Consider the following 18,748-nt stretch of genomic DNA (forward strand, 5'->3'; position numbering starts at 1 on the left):
GGATGAGTAGAAAACAAAAGGTTGCTTTCCCAGCACACAAAATGCCAGTCCAAACAGGTTTATGTAAAAAAATCCATTTTATTTTATAGAAACAACACACTGACATGCCAAATACCACAGGTTAATTTTACTATGCATGCTAAGTTTACACATGCCACACAGAGACTGCTTCAAACTGTGCTTAAGAGCCCTTGAGAGAAAAAGTTTATTTGTATGTTTGCGGACACGTAATGGTGCCCTCAGGAGCTGGTATAGAAAGAAGGCATTAAGGTTGCTGATAAATATAGGGATGCCAAGAGGCTTGAATATAAACAGCTTTGGTAAAAATGTAAAGGAATTGGAAGTATTGACAAAAGCATTCTTTAGTATTCATTGAAATAGTTGCATAGTATTCATGAGGTTCGATTATCAAAAACTGAAACTGACAGAAACAAGACCTTTTCTGTGCAGACCTGCAGTATATATATATATGAATATAGATTAGTTCTTTGCCCGCCTTCATGTAACTCACTCCAAAACAATATTCCACATAAAATACCTGTACCTCAAATATTTGTGCTGATATTTGAGAAAGTGAGATCAAACACTAACCATACAAGATTGTCATAAGTACATTTTTCATTCAGGAGGTGTCAAATATATATATTTAAATCCTAAAAACGACTACAAGGCAAATCCAAAACACCTGACAAAATCCTGGCTCGGATGCAGCTCTGGCTTCCAGCATTAAACTACATTTGGGAACTTTTACACAACCTCAACCAGAGGGGACGGCACCTGGTGTGTATGTGTAGACATATGACACTACCGAGATCACACACACAATTACATAAGTGTTCCAGCACAATAGTTTTGGCTAAATCCCGGCTTTAAAAAAAGGCATATTCCACTACATTTGGAACTTCAAACTCAAACCAAGATGGACGTCAGCCTGACTTTCCTTCCTCCCATGCACACCTCCGTCCCCAGGGGGCGCTCTACTCCGCAGGCTCCGCCTTGTTCTTCTTCTTCAGGACTTGGAGGAGGCTTTCGGACATCAAGTATGGTCTCTCTGCACTGCCGTCATTCCTCTCGAGGTCCTCCACTGAAGAACACAAACGTATAATTAGGTACTCAAGATCAGCCTTTCATGTCAAACATCTACAACAAAGGCCAGACCAGATGCAGATAGCCACGTGGAAGATAGCATCATATGTAATAACATGGAAACGGTTCTCTACAGCTGGAAACAGTCAACATACATCCAAACATTCGCCTGCCTTGCTGTGAATCCAGCTTATGAAGGGTCACAGTAACTGTATGGTAAAACATCTAGACAATTCTGGTAAGATCTCCCATTCATCTGGGTCCCCCCACATTTAGAACGCCGAGAGGAAAAAAAAGGAGTGGCAGAAGCAGGAAATGGAAAATCAGGTCTCTTTAATCCTGAAGTGATCATAAGCACGACTACCAACATGCAGAAAGGGCACAGAGGAAAGGGAGGCACAGGAGATTCAGTATGAAAGCTCTACCACAGAGATGAATACCCTAACAAACTGTTCCTCTTTAAATATTATTTTTCACAATTATGATCCGACAGTAGTCAGGCTGTCCTGGGGGTTTCTGATCTACCATGTTTACTGCAACTACCCTGTAAAATGTGGACTTGAGGCACAAGTCACCTAGTTTTGCGTGTCTGCTCCACCAGATGAAGGGAATGCAACAACTTACGGCTCAGTTGACATTGTTAGTGAAACAGTGCTACAATGTGCAAGTGAAGACTGTGCCTTTTAAAACCAGGGTGATGAAACGCTTGTGTCGACAGGCAGTCATTGCAAGTCAAGAGGTGTTTCATAAGACTGGATTGATTTAGATAGACTCTCAAATAGAGATGGTCGTCAGGGTAACAGCTCTATCAGGAAGGTACCAAAGGATACAAAACGATCACTTAATGGCTGTTGCTATCAGTGAATTGGTCTTGAGAAATAAAAGTGCACTTAACGTTGTTCAAGTAGTACCACAGATTAATATTGATAAGTGCTATAGTAATCTAAACCATAAATTACATTACTTTAGCTGGAAGTTTATAAATGAGGCACATGACTTGGCTTCAGGTAGGAAGGGGGTTAAGACATGAGAACACTTCCTACAGTTCAAGGTTTAAGCAAACCTCAATATACAGTCCTTGAAAAGACTTCAAAACACCATTTGACCACGGTCTACGATTCAACTAGAGTGTCTTCCCTCTACAGTCCAAATGCTTCAAACTTCTATGCACTCCTACAAGAAAAGGAACTTGAGTGGACTTGAAGACCTCCGCCACTTGACCTAGTTCTGCCCATCAACGGCATCTCTGCTCTAACTACTCCAGTTAACCCGTGTCCTCCTCTTCCTCCTCCTTCTTCTTCTCCCCTTCCTGTGGCTGCAGTCGGAGCTGGACCTCCTGGCTGTCGGACCGCAGAGGTACAGAGGCCTCCTGGTCCCCGTTCTCAGGAGCCTTGTTCTCCCACAGGATGTCATGGAGGGTCGCTGACATGAAATATGGACACTCCGCCGAACCGTCATTTCTCTCCAGGTCCTCGCCTTCAAGTTGCCGTTTGTGTGTGCGTGTGTGAGTGCGTGTGTTATTTAAAAATAAATCAGGGATAGGGTGTGTTTCGTGGTTTAGGGATGGTCAGATTGATTATTTAAAACCAAGACAAGGACAGTGAGTCAGAAGGAAGGGAAATATTGAGGCAGAGAGGATAAATGGAGGAATATTGATTTGAGGGAGAGAGAGAGAAACAAGAGACAGAGAAAGAGAAAGTCAAAATCTCAAGCGAAAGCATCCCACATGCATTTTAGGTTTTGCCAAAACACCCAGAACACCCAAATCACCAATTATTAGCAAGTTACCATTGAGCTCAGGTTACCATTCAGCCATATTAGTACACAATACACAGCGCTGATATAGCAGTAAAGCATTACAAAAGACCCAATCATGCAATTGGGAGCAGAGACGGTCCACTTCCATGCAATCACATCTTCAAGAAGTTAGCAAAAGATCACCATAACGTGTGCTAATTTACAATAAACATGAATTTGATAGCAGAGGTTTGTAAAGTTGACCATGATGTAAAGCCATAACTTGAAGCCAGCCCAGAACATTACATTAAAATTACATTTCTGGAAATGTAACAGACTTCAGCTCAATTTGGGGGAGGTACTGGAGTGTGACTTGTCTGAACTCTCTGTACGAGAAGACTACAACCCCCTGCGTCCCTCAAACCTGACCTCTTCTTGTACCTGGAGGCCTCTGCTCACCTCCTCCTCTACGTCACGTTATATATGCATGCCATGTGTACAGTATACATGTGCAGTGAAACACAGAGAGGGGTCGTCATGGCGATACTCACAGAAGCAGAGGAAGAGAGTGTCCACGCACATTGCGTACACGCTGAAGAACCCATGGGCGATGAGATATGACCCGACAACCACAGTCTGTGGACAGACAGAAACGTCACAAACCACTCCCAACAGTCCACGCTCCATTAGTATACTGGATATTTGTCTTTTCACTACGTTCTGGGTTAACACAGTGGAATTGTTTTTGCAATTTCGTTGCTTCTTGTTGCTGTATGTGAAAATCGTTGCCAGTGTTGTGTCAACTTAAGGCCACAGACTTACCAGGATAGGCACCCAGTAATAGTGCAGGTTGGGGGCTGTGTTTTCCAACGCCTTCACCCTCCCAGAGAAGAAGAAGAACGCAAAGATTCCTGGGAAAAGAAGTAGGGAGAACCGGTCTCAGATATGTACTACAAAATGAGCAGTGATTCTTTTATGGATCATTATTATTACATGTACAAGACATAATGGTCGAGGACTTGGAAGTTCAAGGTGTTGATTGGTTTATGGCTTTACTAAAAACAAGTCCTAGTGTCTGACTTACCCACAAGGCCCACAATGAGCAGTTTACCCAGGAACAACAGGAAGTCTGTCACCTTGTCCAGGACGGCAACCCTGAGGTGTTAAAACGTCAAATGTATCACAGAACTCAGTTATGGAACTCCCCCCTCACACTCAACCTCACTCACCTGATCATGTTCCTCATGAGGAGTAAAAAGGCATCACTGGCGGATGCGCAAAAGTTTTTGCCATATATCGCTACCTGAGGGGTGGCAGAAATACAGATGAGAACTTGGGGCTTTCAAAACCATGACCTTCCCTTTTCCTCCACAGTGAGAGCCGAGTACACCGGGCTCCAGGAGTCCAACATTTGCATCCACACCAGCTCACAAGCATAGTGGTTTACAGTTGTATCCACTCTAGTAACAGGTCACAGAAGGAACAGTTTGTTTGGCGATGAGAGGTTACCATGATGTAGGCGTTCCTGTTGAGGAACTTGATGAATTTCTCCAGACACCAGAAGCAGCACTTGAGGCAGCAGAGTAGGAACTTAGTGCACTTGTTCTCTGTTCCTGAAGAGACAATGAACAGCAGGAAAAAAGAACAGTAACTCAACACAACATATTAGTTCATTAGATTTCCCTCAAAACTACAAAGATGTCCATCATTTGTATCTATTCAAATCGGCTGCTGTAACGGTGACATTTCCCCAGTGTTGGATAAATAAAGTCAACCAATCAATGAATAAAGCAAATCAATGTGTGATGGTCTGTCCCACTGTGTCCAGAGCAGACTGACCAACCTTTGAGCTTGTGGTCCAGGTACTCCAGCAGAACCCTGATGACCTGGACAATGGAGAGGATCAGAGAACCAAAGGCCAGAGATCCCGTGTGGTACCTGGCCAGGATATAGAACGAGTTACAGTATCTACAACGCACACACCTGCCTGAGAGATCAAATCGCACACCCCAGACACCCCCCGATAAACGGATACGCCTGAGAGATCTCCCCAGACACACACACACACACACACACACCTGAGAGATCTCCCTAGGGAGGCGAAGACGGGGAAAGCCGGCATGTCGTCGGGCTTGACGAAGGCCCAGTAGTAGGAGGCGAAGGCCCCAGCCAGGGTCATCTGACCCAGCGCCGTGACAAAGTTGGCGCACCAGAAGAACAGGAAGACGTTGTAGAACTGCAGGCCGATCAGGTACTTGTGGTAGGGCGTCTCGCCACCGTACAAGGCAAACAGACACTGGGCGTCTGGGCAGCTGGCCTTCATGGCAGAGGTGGTGAAGTTCTGGGAGGAGGAGAGAACGAACGAACGAACAAGGGAAAGAAAGGAGAGGGGAAGAGGAGGGTGATAAGGGAAACAGTCGAGGAAGACTGAAATGAAATGAAGAAATTAAGACTGAAATGACTATAAAAGACAAAACAGGATGCACATGTGAAAGTGAGTATAAGGCAGCGGTGGGACTTACAGCTGGGTCGCAGTTCTGTCTGGAGTACTCACACGCCGTCTCGTTGAACACCTTATAGATGGGCTCATTAGACGTGGATAGGAAACTGGGCAGGGCTGTCAAGGACTACATCAGGAAGGACAGAAAACTACAAATCCCAACACTTAGCCAGCCAGCGCCAGTTCAGGCATGGGGCAGCAAAATATCAGATGGCATCTTGGTCCTAAACCAGTTACTTCAAAACGTGGGTACACAGGGCTTTTGCGTCACTTTGTGCACATGAAGGGACTACAATACATCTCCATAGTGATGTAGTTCTTACTCGGATGACTCCATTTCCCAGGTGATTAAGGATACACAGCGGTGACAGCCCAGTAGGCGATGACCATCGCCAGGAGGACAAAGGTGAAGAGGGGGTAGAACAGAGACGACATCACATGCCCTATGGCCCTGAAATCAAAACACAAAACACGTCAAGAAGCTAGCCAATCAAGAGGAAGAGTCAGGTGGCTGAGCGGTAAGGGAATCGGGCTAGTAATCCGAAGGTTGCCAGTTCGATTCCCGGTCATGCCAACTGACGTTGTGTCCTTGGGCAAGGCACTTCACCCTACTTGCCTCGGGGGAATGTCCCTGTACTTACTGTAAGTCGCTCTGGATAAGAGCGTCTGATAAATGACTAAATGTAAATGTAAATGTAACCCCACGTGACCAGACCATCTAAACACATCGTCAAGGAGCTTCTGTTGGTAAACGCCCTCGTCAGCCGGTTTCATCAATCCGTTCTCCCTCCCCAGTCAGACACATGCAGTTGGAAGTCAAGCACTCCGGACCCTTCCATTCTCCCCCCCCCCCCCCCGTCTTCCTAATGGGCTGTACAACCAGAGTAGCAGACACACTGTCTGGTTGTGTCCTGACCTGCTGGCCTCCTTGATGAGGGCGATGGCGATAAGGATCCTCTTCCTGAGGAAGATGAGCAGGAGGATGATGACGACCTCCACGATGGCCAGGATGATAACTGAGGGAGAAATGATTCTATCCTTGGTGACATTTTATTTGAAGGGGGTGTGCATGAGACTGGCTTGACACTTATAACCATGACATGGCCTGGATGAATCTTTATGGGTGTTTATGACTGTTGTCATTAGGTCATTTTTTATGTAACAATGCCATTGGGATGTCTTTGTTAAGACAACTTGACATTAACCAAGACAACAAACTGTCACTGTCTGTTGTGACAACTTGACATTACACCGAACTACACCCCTGCATGAGCCTCTCATCCATTAGTGGATGCACGCTTGCTTCAGCGTGGTGATACAAAATGGTTCCTACATGGAACTGCTCACAACGTCTGTGGATTATCTTGGGTGACCGGGTCATGATTTCTGGAAAGAGACATTGCAATGAGTTTTTCAAATGTATTTTTTTGTTGCTTTGAGCACCACCAGATCTAGTTCCATTACACTTTAAAGGTGGCAGACATCTCCACAGCCAATATCTCTAAAACTCAGAAACTCACACCAAAACAATCTAAAGATGGACAAACTGAGGTGAGAGTCAAGTTGTCAAAGACAGACAGGTTTTGTTGTCTTGGTTAACGTAAAGTTGTCACAACAAAGACCTTCCAAAAATGTCAACTTCTCAGTTTCAGTAAGACTTGGGTTGCTAGGTGGTGAGGCGGGGTTTTGGGACAGGTTACAGAAAGGTTCTACTCACTGAAGGCCAGCCAGGTCTGTCTGATCTGGAGGTAGACAGCGAAGTCCGTCTGGAAGCCCAGGTCCTGCAGTGTAACGTCTGAACCAGGAGTTTCCTTCAAGGAGACGTACTCCATGGAGCAGTGGAAAATGCCTGACACGCAACACACACAGCGGCCACAAGGGGAGACATAATTTTTTTTTACGGCTCTGTATCGGGAGTGACACTTCACCTGCTACTCCGTAACATAAATGTGGTTACAAGAGCCACCCAGGAGCCACCTGGCCAGCTTACCGGGAGTCAGGTGGCTGAGCGGTTAGGGAATCGGGCTAGTAATCAGAAGGTTGTTGGGTCGATTCCCGGCAGTGCGAAATGACCTTGTGTCCTTGGGCAAGGCACTTCACCCTACTTGCCTCGGGGGGGAATGTCCCTGTACTTACTGTAAGTCGCTCTGGATAAGAGCTACTGCTAAAATGACTAAATGTAAAATGTAAAAATGTACCGTATCCTATGACCAGGATCACCAAGACGATCATCACCCAGACCATGATGCCTGCCAGGAAGCGCAGGAGGACAATGAACAGGAGGCTGGTGAGCATGGCGATGACCAAGCCTCTGGAGTGAGGAGAAGGGAGAGAAACCATGTTACATTTTAGACTGTGTTACTCGCCGCTAAGTTCAATTCAAAAGGGAGCCACGCCGAGAACGCAGTAGAGCCTCTTACATGAGGATCCAGTACCAGGAGTGAGTGTAATCCTCAAAGATCTTCATGGCCACCTGGCGTGCCTCGATCACCACTGTGGCGTTCCTACAGGAACACACAAGGCACTCACATCGCAGGACTCTCATAGACCACAACACAGCCACTACAGGATGGGATACGTGGGGAAGTATTAGGGTGCAAAGACACCAAAAAGACCCTTGGGATGAGGGAGGGACGTAAAGCTATCATCCCTCCAGTCCGAGTAGTGGCCACCAGTGAGCTTACTTGACCCCTGCCACCAGGTCCTTGGCGTCTCGCATTGTCCCCGAGCCGTCATCAAAATGGGAGCTGTTTCCCACGGTGATCTCGCCTCCCTTTTGGCCCAGGGCTGGGAAGCATCTCCGTGTGACTGTGTGTGTGTAGGAATAGAAATGGGAAAAAAACTGAGCAACAAGCACAACGAACATCTCCTCTTATTGTCCAGCTTGTCACATTCTGAATACACAAAGGGTACCAGAGGGAACTAGGATGAGTGGGCCAGTAATGTGAGTAAGAGTTAGTGATGTGGGGTTAGGGTTAGTGATGTGGGTTAGGGTTGGTGATGTGGGTTAGTGATGTGGGTTAGGGTTGGTGATGTGGGCTAGTGATGTGGGTTAGGGCTAGTGATGTGGGTTAGGGCTAGTGATGTGGGTTAGTGATGTGGGTTAGGGCTAGTGATGTGGGTTAGGGCTAGTGATGTGGGTTAGGGTTAGGGATGTGGGTTAGGGTTAGGGATGTGGGTTATATGTAGAGGTTGGAGGGACAGACAGCAGACTTACAGGGCTTGCTAGGAGTCAACATGGCAGGACAGAGGCCAGCTTTCAGGATCTCTGGGACAGTCTGAAACACACAGCCAAGGACAAGACTACATTCTCAGACACTGGTTCAGATAATTATATAAACATTGATTTAATTTCTTCAGACCGAAAGGGCAACGTAGTTTTGGAAATTAACAATTTTCACTCAGGCATTTATCAGAGTCCATGAAATTAGATTATTTGAAAGCCATGACAAGGAAAGATTCCTGGCATTTTAATCACCATTTTGTCAGTCAACCCCTCCTGGCAGAAGTTCTTGTAATATTTGAAGTCTTCTTTGTTGACGTAAGCCTTGACAAGGGTCATAAACTTATCAGGGCACTTCTGCACACACATCTGGGGGGGGGGGGGGGGGTCACAAGAAACAGTGTGTGAAGCAAGATCAGACAAATAATATGACGGTAAGAAGATAGAGATTCGGTGTGGTGTGGGTGGACCTACTTGCGTGGTAGGACACTGGAACTCCAGCAGCACCAAGGGACTGGCACACTTCATGATGTTGAAGTAGAACAAAAAGGGCTTCTGACTGCAGAAATAACACACACACACAAAACACACATCTCGGTCAGCACACACAAATACAAGCACAAACACACACAGGAAGAGGGTAGCACACACAAATACAAGCGCACACATACGCAAGTTTCAGTTTTCGGAGAATCCCCAAAGAAATGCGGTGAATAAACAGCAAGGAGACAACAATGAGTCAACGGCCTGGGGTAGCGCTCCCACATCCTGCTCAGTGTCCTGGGATAACTTACTCCAGAGGGGTGCCGACCTGCCCACAGAACTGCCCTCTGCTGTCCGTGGGGTAGATCACCTTCCTGGGGTCGCCCTGAGACCAGGCTGGGGGCAGGAGAGGACACACAGGGGTCATTACCACCCAGAGAGACGGCTGGATGTTTGACTTAAAACAAGAGAGGAACCTCCACTACTAGAGTTAGTCCAGGTTCCTAAACACATACCGTAGGGATTTACATCCAAACTATTAGGTGTATCCACTTAACACATGCATTTATCCAAAGAAATGTGCACATACTAAGTGCAGCAAATTATCAAGGACTATACGTGCACAGAATTACAGTGGTTATTGCCAAGAAAGAAAGTGGAAATGACATCACATCTCCCATACAGCATCACAATTAGGTCCATTTTCTCAGGTGCCACACGATCTTGGGGGTCGGCTAAGGTCCTTACCAAGTATACCCACAGCAACATAGCCCAGTATGGCGATGATGAAGAGGACGCAGCATATTATGTCAGTGCAGCCTCTGGAGAGAGGAGGACAGACAGATCAGTGACGCTTCGGTTAAGGCAGCAGGGCTGTAAGGGCCGACATCATTAAAAAGGCAGACATCATTAAAAGGAACATTAAATTCTCTCACCTGTTATAGATGGGGCCCTTAAAAGTGGGGTCATATTTTCTTGGTTCACCTGCACACACAAAACAGTAGTGTCATGAGAACTACTCCTCTGAAACAGCTTACAAAACATGTTTAGGAGACGGTCTTGTGAACGATGAATGAGATTGTAACCCGTGCATTCCACTCCCGATACTACATTACCCTCCTCGATGTGTAACAATGGCTGCCAAATAACTTTTAATCTCAAGTACTCTAGAGCAGGAATGAATGAGCATGACAAAAACGTAGACGTGAGTTCGATCTGATTCATGGGAATCATAAATACTTCAAATATGCTATCCTTCCCTTTACCCCACTCCCCCTCTCCTCCCCCAGGCAGTCATATCATTCGTCGTTCTAGACACACCCGGCAACCAGAGAGATTCCTCCCTGGTGACTAAGCACCCACCGTGCAGCATGTAATCCTGCAGTACCACCCTGCAACCACTTGAGGTCAGCAACACCAGTATACGGCTAAAGCTTCTATTGACCTCTCCCTCCACACAATATAATCCTCAGCCGGCGAGACGACCAGTCCAGAGACCAAAACAACTAAACCAGAGACTGGCTGATAGTACAATATAAAAACACGCCCAATCTACAACTGCGGTTGTTAACTGAGGAGAGGCCCCATCTCAGTGCTAGAAGTCAAGAGTCTGAGAAATCTGCTTCTCAGGTTCAGCCGTCACCAGCTGAAACCTACAGTCACTTGGAGCGTCCTGTTGCAGTAAGACACCTGGACACCCGAGGCTTTTTCCATAAAGCGAGTTTAGGGGAAAAATCCAGGCTTATGTCAGGTAAAGTAACTGACATAAGCCTGGCTTATGTCAGGTAAAGTAACTGACATAAGCCTGGCTTATTCGGTAAACTGTCTTTATGGAACAGGCCGCCGTTAATGTATCAACTATCAACAAACACTGAGACCGAGGCTTCGCTCCGGAGAGATTAGAAGGATGTGACATCAGCGTCGTTTTAGTTCAGTTATCATTATACGGCAGGAATAGCACAAGCCAAAATCAATTATCTACCCGGAGTCTAGAGCAGAAGGTTAAGCTGTATCACAAACTTAATTTAGACCTCAAAAGAACAAGAATGGTGTCATGGTGACCACAGATGATACTTGACCGTAACACACACACACACACGCACACGCACGTGAGAAGATGCCACAGTCCCCACAGTTCCAGGCCTAGACTCTGGATATCGATGCATGATGTTCTGCGTGGCGTCATGGCCCATTAATAATGCACACGGCCGCCGTTCAAGCAGCCGCTAATGCAGCCATGCATTTCCTGGACCTGAGCTCAGACAAACATGACTCCACTGGGCACGCTCAGCAACTCAGCTCCACTCAGGCCGGGAGATGCTGGGAGAGAGGATGCGTGGCTGAACGGGACGCTAGCCTGAGGTGCTCAGAGTGAGTTAGGAAGACCAAGCCATGTTAGACACATGTAAATGCTGGCCTAGCCCCATAGCTACCACAGAGCACAGTAAACAAGGGTACCAGGCACCTTTTAACTGGGTTTAATCAATGTGTACACACACAGACAGAGGGACACACACAGCCTTATTTGATTAAGGAAAGAGAAAACACTGATAAAAAAAAGAAAAGCTGCCGTGTACTTCAGTCCACCTGTACAATCAGCTTTGCCGACCAGCAATCCGCCCACACCCGTTCCCAGGCTGGCCAACCATGCTGACACAATGATACTGACGCTCCTGTTTCACCTCCGAGCTGCATTCTACACCCAACAAGTTACTCCAACACCTTCGACAAGCTAGTGACAGTTTATCTTGTTCAGGAGTGGGACACCCGCCAACAACCCAGTCAATGAGTGTTGTCAAGAGACACACAACACCAACCATGTGGTACTAGATACATTACCGTTTGTACACAAGGTAGATACTGGGAAGATACTTTGGCCCTGGCAAAACAACATGCATCATCAAAGAGTTTAGAAGTTACAGTACCATTTTTTCCGTAAAAGTTCTCTTCTGGCATCTTGAATTCCTTTCAGGGGTCGATCTTGGAACTGACTTTCCCTGTCCTTCCTCCTCTTCTTCGGGCTTATGTTTTTAATATGGCCCTTCCCTTCCTTTCCAGACAACCATGTACAAAAGTACGAACGATTCGAAACGCGTCTAAGGAGAGAGCGGGAGGGAGCTCGAGAAACTTGTCCAACCAGTCCTGAGCAGCTCTGCACAGGGGTTCCTCACCGTCCTCTGCTCTTCCCCCAACAGCTGCACGTCTCAAACCTCGACTCCACCTGTTCACATTTCTCTCTTTCTCTTCCCTTTTTTCCACTCGACAGAGAGCTCTTTTGTCTATTCCGGCTCCTGTCTTTGTACCCTGTTCTCTTTCTCAGTTTCCCTGCCCTCTTTAGAGAGTCAGACACGTAGGGGCAGCAGGTAGCACACCTACAGAGAGAGGGGAGGGGTGGGAAGCAGGGCTGAAGGGTGGAGACACAATGGCTTGTTTTTGTACACTGGCTCGCCCCTCCCCCTCTGAGGAAAACGAGAGCGAAAGAGAGAAACTTTTCCTTCAGATTTACAAGCAGGATCGGCGCGAGCACGGACTCTAGCATAGAACTGTTTTCCAATCGAAATCCGTGCAAGCAAGTGAACGAGTGCTTCAGGGTGAGTTGAACTGACGACAAGGGAATTTGCAAGATAAGGTGGTGGTTGATGAGATGCAGGTGTGCTGGTAATTAAGTCAGTCGCACAAGCTGAGCACACAACGTCAAACTACCTGATCAACCTCACCAAGCCAACACTATTTTGACTTGCAAATCTAACTGAGATCATCTCACCTAATAAGTAGTTCCTGATGTATCCCAACAATCATTGTCAAAGTAGATGGGTATAAAGTTCTTGTTTTATCCATTCAAATGGCAATTGCACTTTTCATTTTAAGAAAAAAAAAAGTTTAAGTTTATAATAGTCAGGTGAGATTTTGCTAAGCATTGTGTGCATGTTCTCCAGTCTCAGCTATGTATTCTCCCCCTGGTGGTCATGCTACAACACTGCAGCTGGTTCCACCCAGCCTGCCTAGCACTGTCCAACTGTCAATCCAAACCACATCCTGTTTATAGAGCTCTAACTTCTGGTGGTGCTTACTAGAAGGAAATTCCACATTGTGGGGTGCTTTCGACCAGTCTGAATCAGCAGTCAAATATTGAATGTGTTGGTTTCCAGTGCATGTAAGGAGAGGATATTCTGTGGACATTGAGAGACGAGTACAGTCTAAGTCTGTTTAGACACAGCACATAGTAAACACTTCTGGTACAGTGCTTAAAAAGTTCATCTGGAATGAATCTGAAAAACGTTCCATGCTGTTCCGTTTCATTATGGCTCTCATGTTATAGCTCTGGGTTCGCTTTGGGCTGGGCCAACTCTCCACCCACTCACAAGAGAAGAGAACTTCTTTCTTCTTGTGAATTTTAGCACGACGCTAGACCTCTACTTCTGGTGAATCTCTGACTGTAGGTTCCTCGGAAGACGTCGAGCACATTGGAAACGGCTCTGCCTGCACAAACTGGTTGTCATGGTGGTCTGCGATCCCAAAATAAAGGCTGGTCTACATTTAAAAAGAACAAAAGGTTACAATATTAGCTCATCAACATGCTAGTGATTTGTGTATCTGTAGGGGGATATTTAGGAGGAGACAGTGGATGATTCTGTATTTCGATACTTAAAACAGCCCATCAGCACTGGTAGCAGTAGGACTCATTGTTAAGGCAGTTGGCAGTGTGTGGTATTACTGGTCCTATCTTTTTAGTCAAAAATCGCCCGTCTGAAACGATCTAGGCTAATTCTATTTCTTGGTTTCTGCCCTGTCATGTTGCTAATGGCCTAGAAGGTTGGCTACTTCCAGTGAAAATGATATTTGCTACATCGCTAAGAATAGTCAGTGGCTAGGTCGTGATTAACAACAATGCTACAACATCTCCAGAATCTGTCTTAGGAAGACAGTTCCTTAGACAACGTCTAGTTTTTTAGGACTTCCCAGATCTGTGGGAGGGTTGCCTTGGTGTATTTTTGTCACGGTCATTTCCTGCGGGGAGATTCCAGCCGTTCTTGTCCCTCTCCACTCTCCCTCCCCTCATCTTTTCTCTGACTCACACCCTCTCCTAGTTATCCACTCATCTTCTTCTCTGCTCTGACCCATCCTCCCATCCTCTCTTACTCACTCCCTTCACTACGCTTCACCCACTTGCATACCAACACAGTCCTTGCTGCTCCAATGGCAGCAGCTATCTCCTTCTCCTCTCAGTCTCTCCTTCTCCTCTCAGTCTCTCCTTCTTCTCTCAGTCTCTCCTTCTCCTCTGTCTCTCCTTCTTCTCCTCTCAGTCTCTCCTTCTCCTCTCAGTCTCTCCTTCTCCTCTCAGTCTCTCCTTTCCTCTCAGTCTCTCCTCCTCTCAGTCTCTCCTTCTCCTCTCAGTCTCTCCTTTCCTCTCAGTCTCTCCTTTTCCTCTCAGTCTCTCCTTCTCCTGTCTCTCCTTCTTCTCCTCTCAGTCTCTCCTTCTCCTATCAGTCTCTCCTTCTCCTCTCAGTCTCTCCTTCGTGTCTCGTTCTGTCTCTCATCACAGACAGCTGATGTGGTGTGGAGAAGAGTGCTTACTGTGAACATCATTCTGCTGACGATCAACAGTGGGGCCGCTGTAGTGACACTGCGGTTTCAGTTTTACAAAACCAGAAAAGGAGGTTTCTAGACATCGTCTATGGGATATGTGTCTTGTATCGTCTTCAGACCTCTTTGCCTCTAATGTCTTCACAGTTGGACTAGATGATAATGACAGGTACAGTTCCGACCATATATACAGTACGAACAACAGGAGTGTACTGGTGACAGCTTGCCGTCAAAACAAGGTCTCTAGATGAGGAGTGGACATTTTGAGAAGTCTGTGAAATCACCACTTGGTTGTGAACTTTTTAAACAAATAAAACTTTAATTACATTCAGAGACAGTTGCTCTTTGTGTCTGGCGCCAGTTTACCTCTACAGAATAAGCGAGAAAAAAAGAGCACAGCTTCAGCAGCATTGTAAGTACCAACTCATAAACAATGGAGAAAACCGGATTACATTCACTGAAATGCAGAAGGAATGTCAACAACAACAGAAAATCCATGAGACTACACACAGAATCTGACTGTACAAACAATCAAACAATCTAACCAATCGTTGGCAACTCTGGCAAGTGCCCTTTCTAACCACTGATTGTATATGTATATGTTTATATGTATATATTTTGCATATTCTAATTCCGTCTGTATGGTGTATGCACTGGCCTTCGCCCTCTGTGTCATCAGGACTGACAGAAACTCATGAGAATCCCAGCCCAGGTCAACAGCTATGGAGACCAGTCAGGAAAGGGAAGGTCAGGTGAGGCCGACTGGCACATTACACAAATAGACTGAGTCTTCCTGTAGGTTCCTGTGAGGGAGGTCCCATAACACACAACCCAACTATTAAAAGGGCTGGCCCTGACAGCCTATTCCTTTCTCCACCTTCTTTCTGACCCGAACGGCGTCTTCACTGCCTTCTGTCTGTCTGTAGAGACTGAAGCGTGTCAGGGTGGCAACACAGCAATTGCTGTGATACAAAACAGCCAAACTGGGAACCTAAATTATAAATGTCCCTGACGAGCTAAAAAACGACAACATGGCAAACTGACAGGCTCTTGAAGTGAAGATCTGAGTGACTCAGTGAATCAGGTTACAAAACCACTCTCCTATTTATGTCTTATAATTATATATCATCTAAGACTGCTTATGGCTGTAGGCAGGCTGTGATCCAGCCTGGGCCCCTCTTATTGAAGCTTCCTGGTCTATCATGGCCTGAAATTACTCCATGATGTGAGAGAGAACTTGGCCTAGCCTAGCTGCTAGCTATGTTTGGAGGACTACACCCACCAATACTGCATAGGAGGCTCTACAGTACCAGGAAAACCTTAATTACAACCTGAAAAACATTGGGTTGTGGAGGGGGAGATCTGCGCCTATACTCTCCAGGATGTATCCTCAGCTGTTTGGTAAAGAAAATGACAAAGATCCTGTGCGGATGTTGAATATCCATGAGTATTCTTGTGTGTCTTGTGGGGAATTTTGGCCCTTCTGCTAATTGCTTTGTTTCTGACCCTCTTATGTAGTCCAGGCAGTTGAAAAAAAACAACAACAATGAGCTGGCAAAGAAAAAAAACGGACCCTGTGTCATTCTAGCTGTTGATGACCTCATAATAACCTGCCAATGCTATATATTATTCATTTGCCGATGGGGTATGTTTTCTGCTGTTCAAGTACCATTACTTCCTTTTGTTCATTACTTAATGAGTCATAACAGGAATTGAGTAATTTTATGGGCAATATTTTGTGTCTCGTTGAATAGTCAGTCTTGAGCAAGATGTTGGTGACATTTTAGACTTTCCATAAAAACTCTTTTCTTGCTTGTGTGTTGTGGGAGAGTGTGAGAACGAGTGTGTGTGTGTGTGTGTGAGAGAGAGAGAGAGAGAGAGAGAGAGAGAGAGAGAGAGAGAGAGACAGAGAGAGAGAGACAGAGAGAGAGAGAGGAGGAAAGAAAGAGAGAGGAATCATAGGAGTTTATAAAATCAATTAGTGATCATGGGATGCACAGAGAGAGGATAAGGGTGTGTTCACCAAACAGGATGGAAACATTAAAGCACATTATGGCTGGAGGGGGATGTGAGACTAAGAGTCAGCCATCAAGCTGACCTTTCACCTCCTGACAGTGCTGTACAATCATCAAAATCCCTATCAAATATCAGACAATATCTGCACATGTATGCCAAGGTATAACTTCTGAGAATAGCACATTTCTTAGCCTATTTTTCCATCCTTTGCAAAAGACCACCATACAACTGGGTGTGTCACCACAAGAAGCTTGTTTACAGGGTATGTTTAAATCACAATTACAACTGCTGAAAAAGATGTACAGAGCCAAATATTTAAAACATCTCAAGCACAATTTTCAGTTCAGACATTTCTAATATAGAAGGTATTTTTTAATTATCCCTTCTATACTTAGCTGGGAGTTACACATTGTGTCTGCATACGGCTGGTAGATACCAAGCTTATCATGCCATTCTGAGGAATGTAACAGCAACAAGACATGAAAACCCTGTGGGGCAGGACAACCCAGGCAATAAAGTATAGTCTTAACTCAAAATAACTATTGCAAATTGCAAATAGCAGGAGCATTGAAACCTCCAGAATAGATAACAGATATATCATAACTCATAATTTGCCTTTTCATATCATGAAAACATGAAATGAATAAGAGCATATGAGAATATATGCAACTGAGGAACCATGAAACACAGTCAAATTTGCGTATTAATAACAATGACGTGAGAGGCTGTGTGTAATACAAAAGCTTGTCTGGGTATAAACGACACATTTGATTGAGTGAGCATGGACTTCACTGACAAATCTGGACAGATGCACGTCTACATGGTCTGCTGTGTTGGTCGAGGACACTCGAAAACTTACCATATTTCGGTTTCTCTTGTAGTTCCATCATGAAATGGTGTAAAGACTTGTAAAGGAAATCCTAAAAGCTACGCACCATAATTCCCAATCTTGATGGAAAAGGTTGACGTGAACATGAACGTGGGTCAATGTTACTAGTCTGCCGAAGTCTACTGACAATCTGTACTCACTTCATAACATTTACTTTGACATTCATTACTGGAGAGAATTGACCAATGAATGCTGGCGAAGTTTTGATCGACAAACAAACAAACCATTCCCTGGACGTACAGTAGGCGGGAACTAGTGCATGCACCGCTATTCCAACGGAGCGTTATTATCTATTTATTACAGTCAGTCCCCACCTAGCTCCACACTGTCAGATGCATGTGAGTCATAAAAGTTATATCTCATTACCTTCAGATGAGCTAAGGACGATAGTTATCTTCAAAGTAAAATACGAATGTATGGAGCACTATTAGTGGTTGATTATTCTTTCACAAAATATGATCAGGACGTGAATAAGTTACTTTATCAACATTATTTAACACCACCTAAATACTGTAATGAATATCACCTGTTCATTTATAATTTAGCCGAACAGCTGGTCAATGCCATATGTCTGTGTGTGTTCTGTAAGTGAATGACTGAAGTCCTCCTAAAATCTAAAAAGACTAGTCAGGTTTCTAGTATTTAATTTTACATTTACATTTAGTCATTTATCAGAAGCTCTTATCCAGAGCGACTTCAGTAAGTACAGGGACATTCCCCCGAGGCAAGTAGTTGCAGTAGCAGTTGCCCAAGGACATATCTGGTTCGCATAGCCAGGAATCGAACTAGCAACCTTCTGATTACTAGCCCGACTCCCTCACCGCTCACAGTAGATAGCCAAACAAATAACCTAAATAATAAAAGACACTTAGACACCTCTCCACCCTCCCACCCCACCCCCACCCATCAAATGGCATTTATATGATGTATACTATTTAATTCCTTAACTCCTTTCTGTTCTACAGTTTTTAAACTATATGTCTGCATGGTGACTGATCAGATGTGGTGTGGTGGTATCCTACCCTCTAGATTTCGTCAACTTGTTGTTGAACGCTGCACTCTGCTGGTAAACCCAGGCCCAGATACAGTACAATTCCTTCTTAAAATAGTTTATCTGTAAACGTTTTCTTTGAAATGTATTCATGTTCTAATAGTATAGGCCTACACATTGATAAAACACTTTGATAGTTTAAATGAACTCATATGGGTTTTACTATATGGTGTCAATTTA

The 18,748-nt window shown here is 45.2% G+C and overlaps 1 protein-coding gene across 4 annotated transcripts; it reads right to left on the reverse strand.

The window, feature by feature from the left end:
- Window positions 1–58: 58 nt before the first annotated feature.
- On the reverse strand, window positions 59–17,618 carry LOC136940409 (choline transporter-like protein 2). 4 transcript variants are annotated; one of them, XM_067232549.1, is made up of 22 exons: window positions 17,488–17,618; window positions 9,965–10,013; window positions 9,777–9,850; window positions 9,341–9,425; window positions 9,021–9,105; window positions 8,802–8,915; window positions 8,541–8,601; window positions 8,008–8,131; window positions 7,744–7,827; window positions 7,522–7,634; window positions 7,041–7,172; window positions 6,240–6,339; window positions 5,682–5,774; window positions 5,346–5,430; window positions 4,902–5,164; window positions 4,667–4,761; window positions 4,333–4,436; window positions 4,053–4,126; window positions 3,908–3,978; window positions 3,646–3,734; window positions 3,375–3,459; window positions 59–1,084 (listed from the first exon to the last, which is right to left on the reverse strand). In XM_067232549.1, exons 1-22 carry the CDS (start codon window positions 17,516–17,518, stop codon window positions 978–980), a joined length of 2,118 nt encoding a protein of 705 aa, XP_067088650.1. In that variant the 5' UTR covers window positions 17,519–17,618; the 3' UTR covers window positions 59–977. The 4 variants fall into 4 exon arrangements, with proteins under 4 accessions (XP_067088650.1, XP_067088648.1, XP_067088647.1 ...); XM_067232547.1 differs by having other exon boundaries at window positions 59–2,562; XM_067232546.1 differs by lacking the exon at window positions 17,488–17,618 and adding an exon at window positions 11,954–12,449 and having other exon boundaries at window positions 59–2,562.
- Window positions 17,619–18,748: the final 1,130 nt, after the last annotated feature.

Source organism: Osmerus mordax, chromosome 3 (genome assembly GCF_038355195.1).
Source record: "Osmerus mordax isolate fOsmMor3 chromosome 3, fOsmMor3.pri, whole genome shotgun sequence".
NCBI lineage: Eukaryota > Metazoa > Chordata > Actinopteri > Osmeriformes > Osmeridae > Osmerus > Osmerus mordax.

Bases quoted from the DNA above. Each gene is read 5' to 3' on its own strand.
- LOC136940409 (XM_067232547.1), bottom strand. From the start codon at position 17,518: ATGATGGAACTACAAGAGAAACCGAAATATG. The intron at 7,635-7,743 runs GTAAGAGGCTCT...TCCTCACTCCAG, and splicing joins TCCTGGTACTGGATCCTCAT to AGGCTTGGTCATCGCCATGC. The intron at 3,735-3,907 runs GTAAGTCAGACA...TTCTTTTCCCAG, and splicing joins GCTCATTGTGGGCCTTGTGG to GAATCTTTGCGTTCTTCTTC.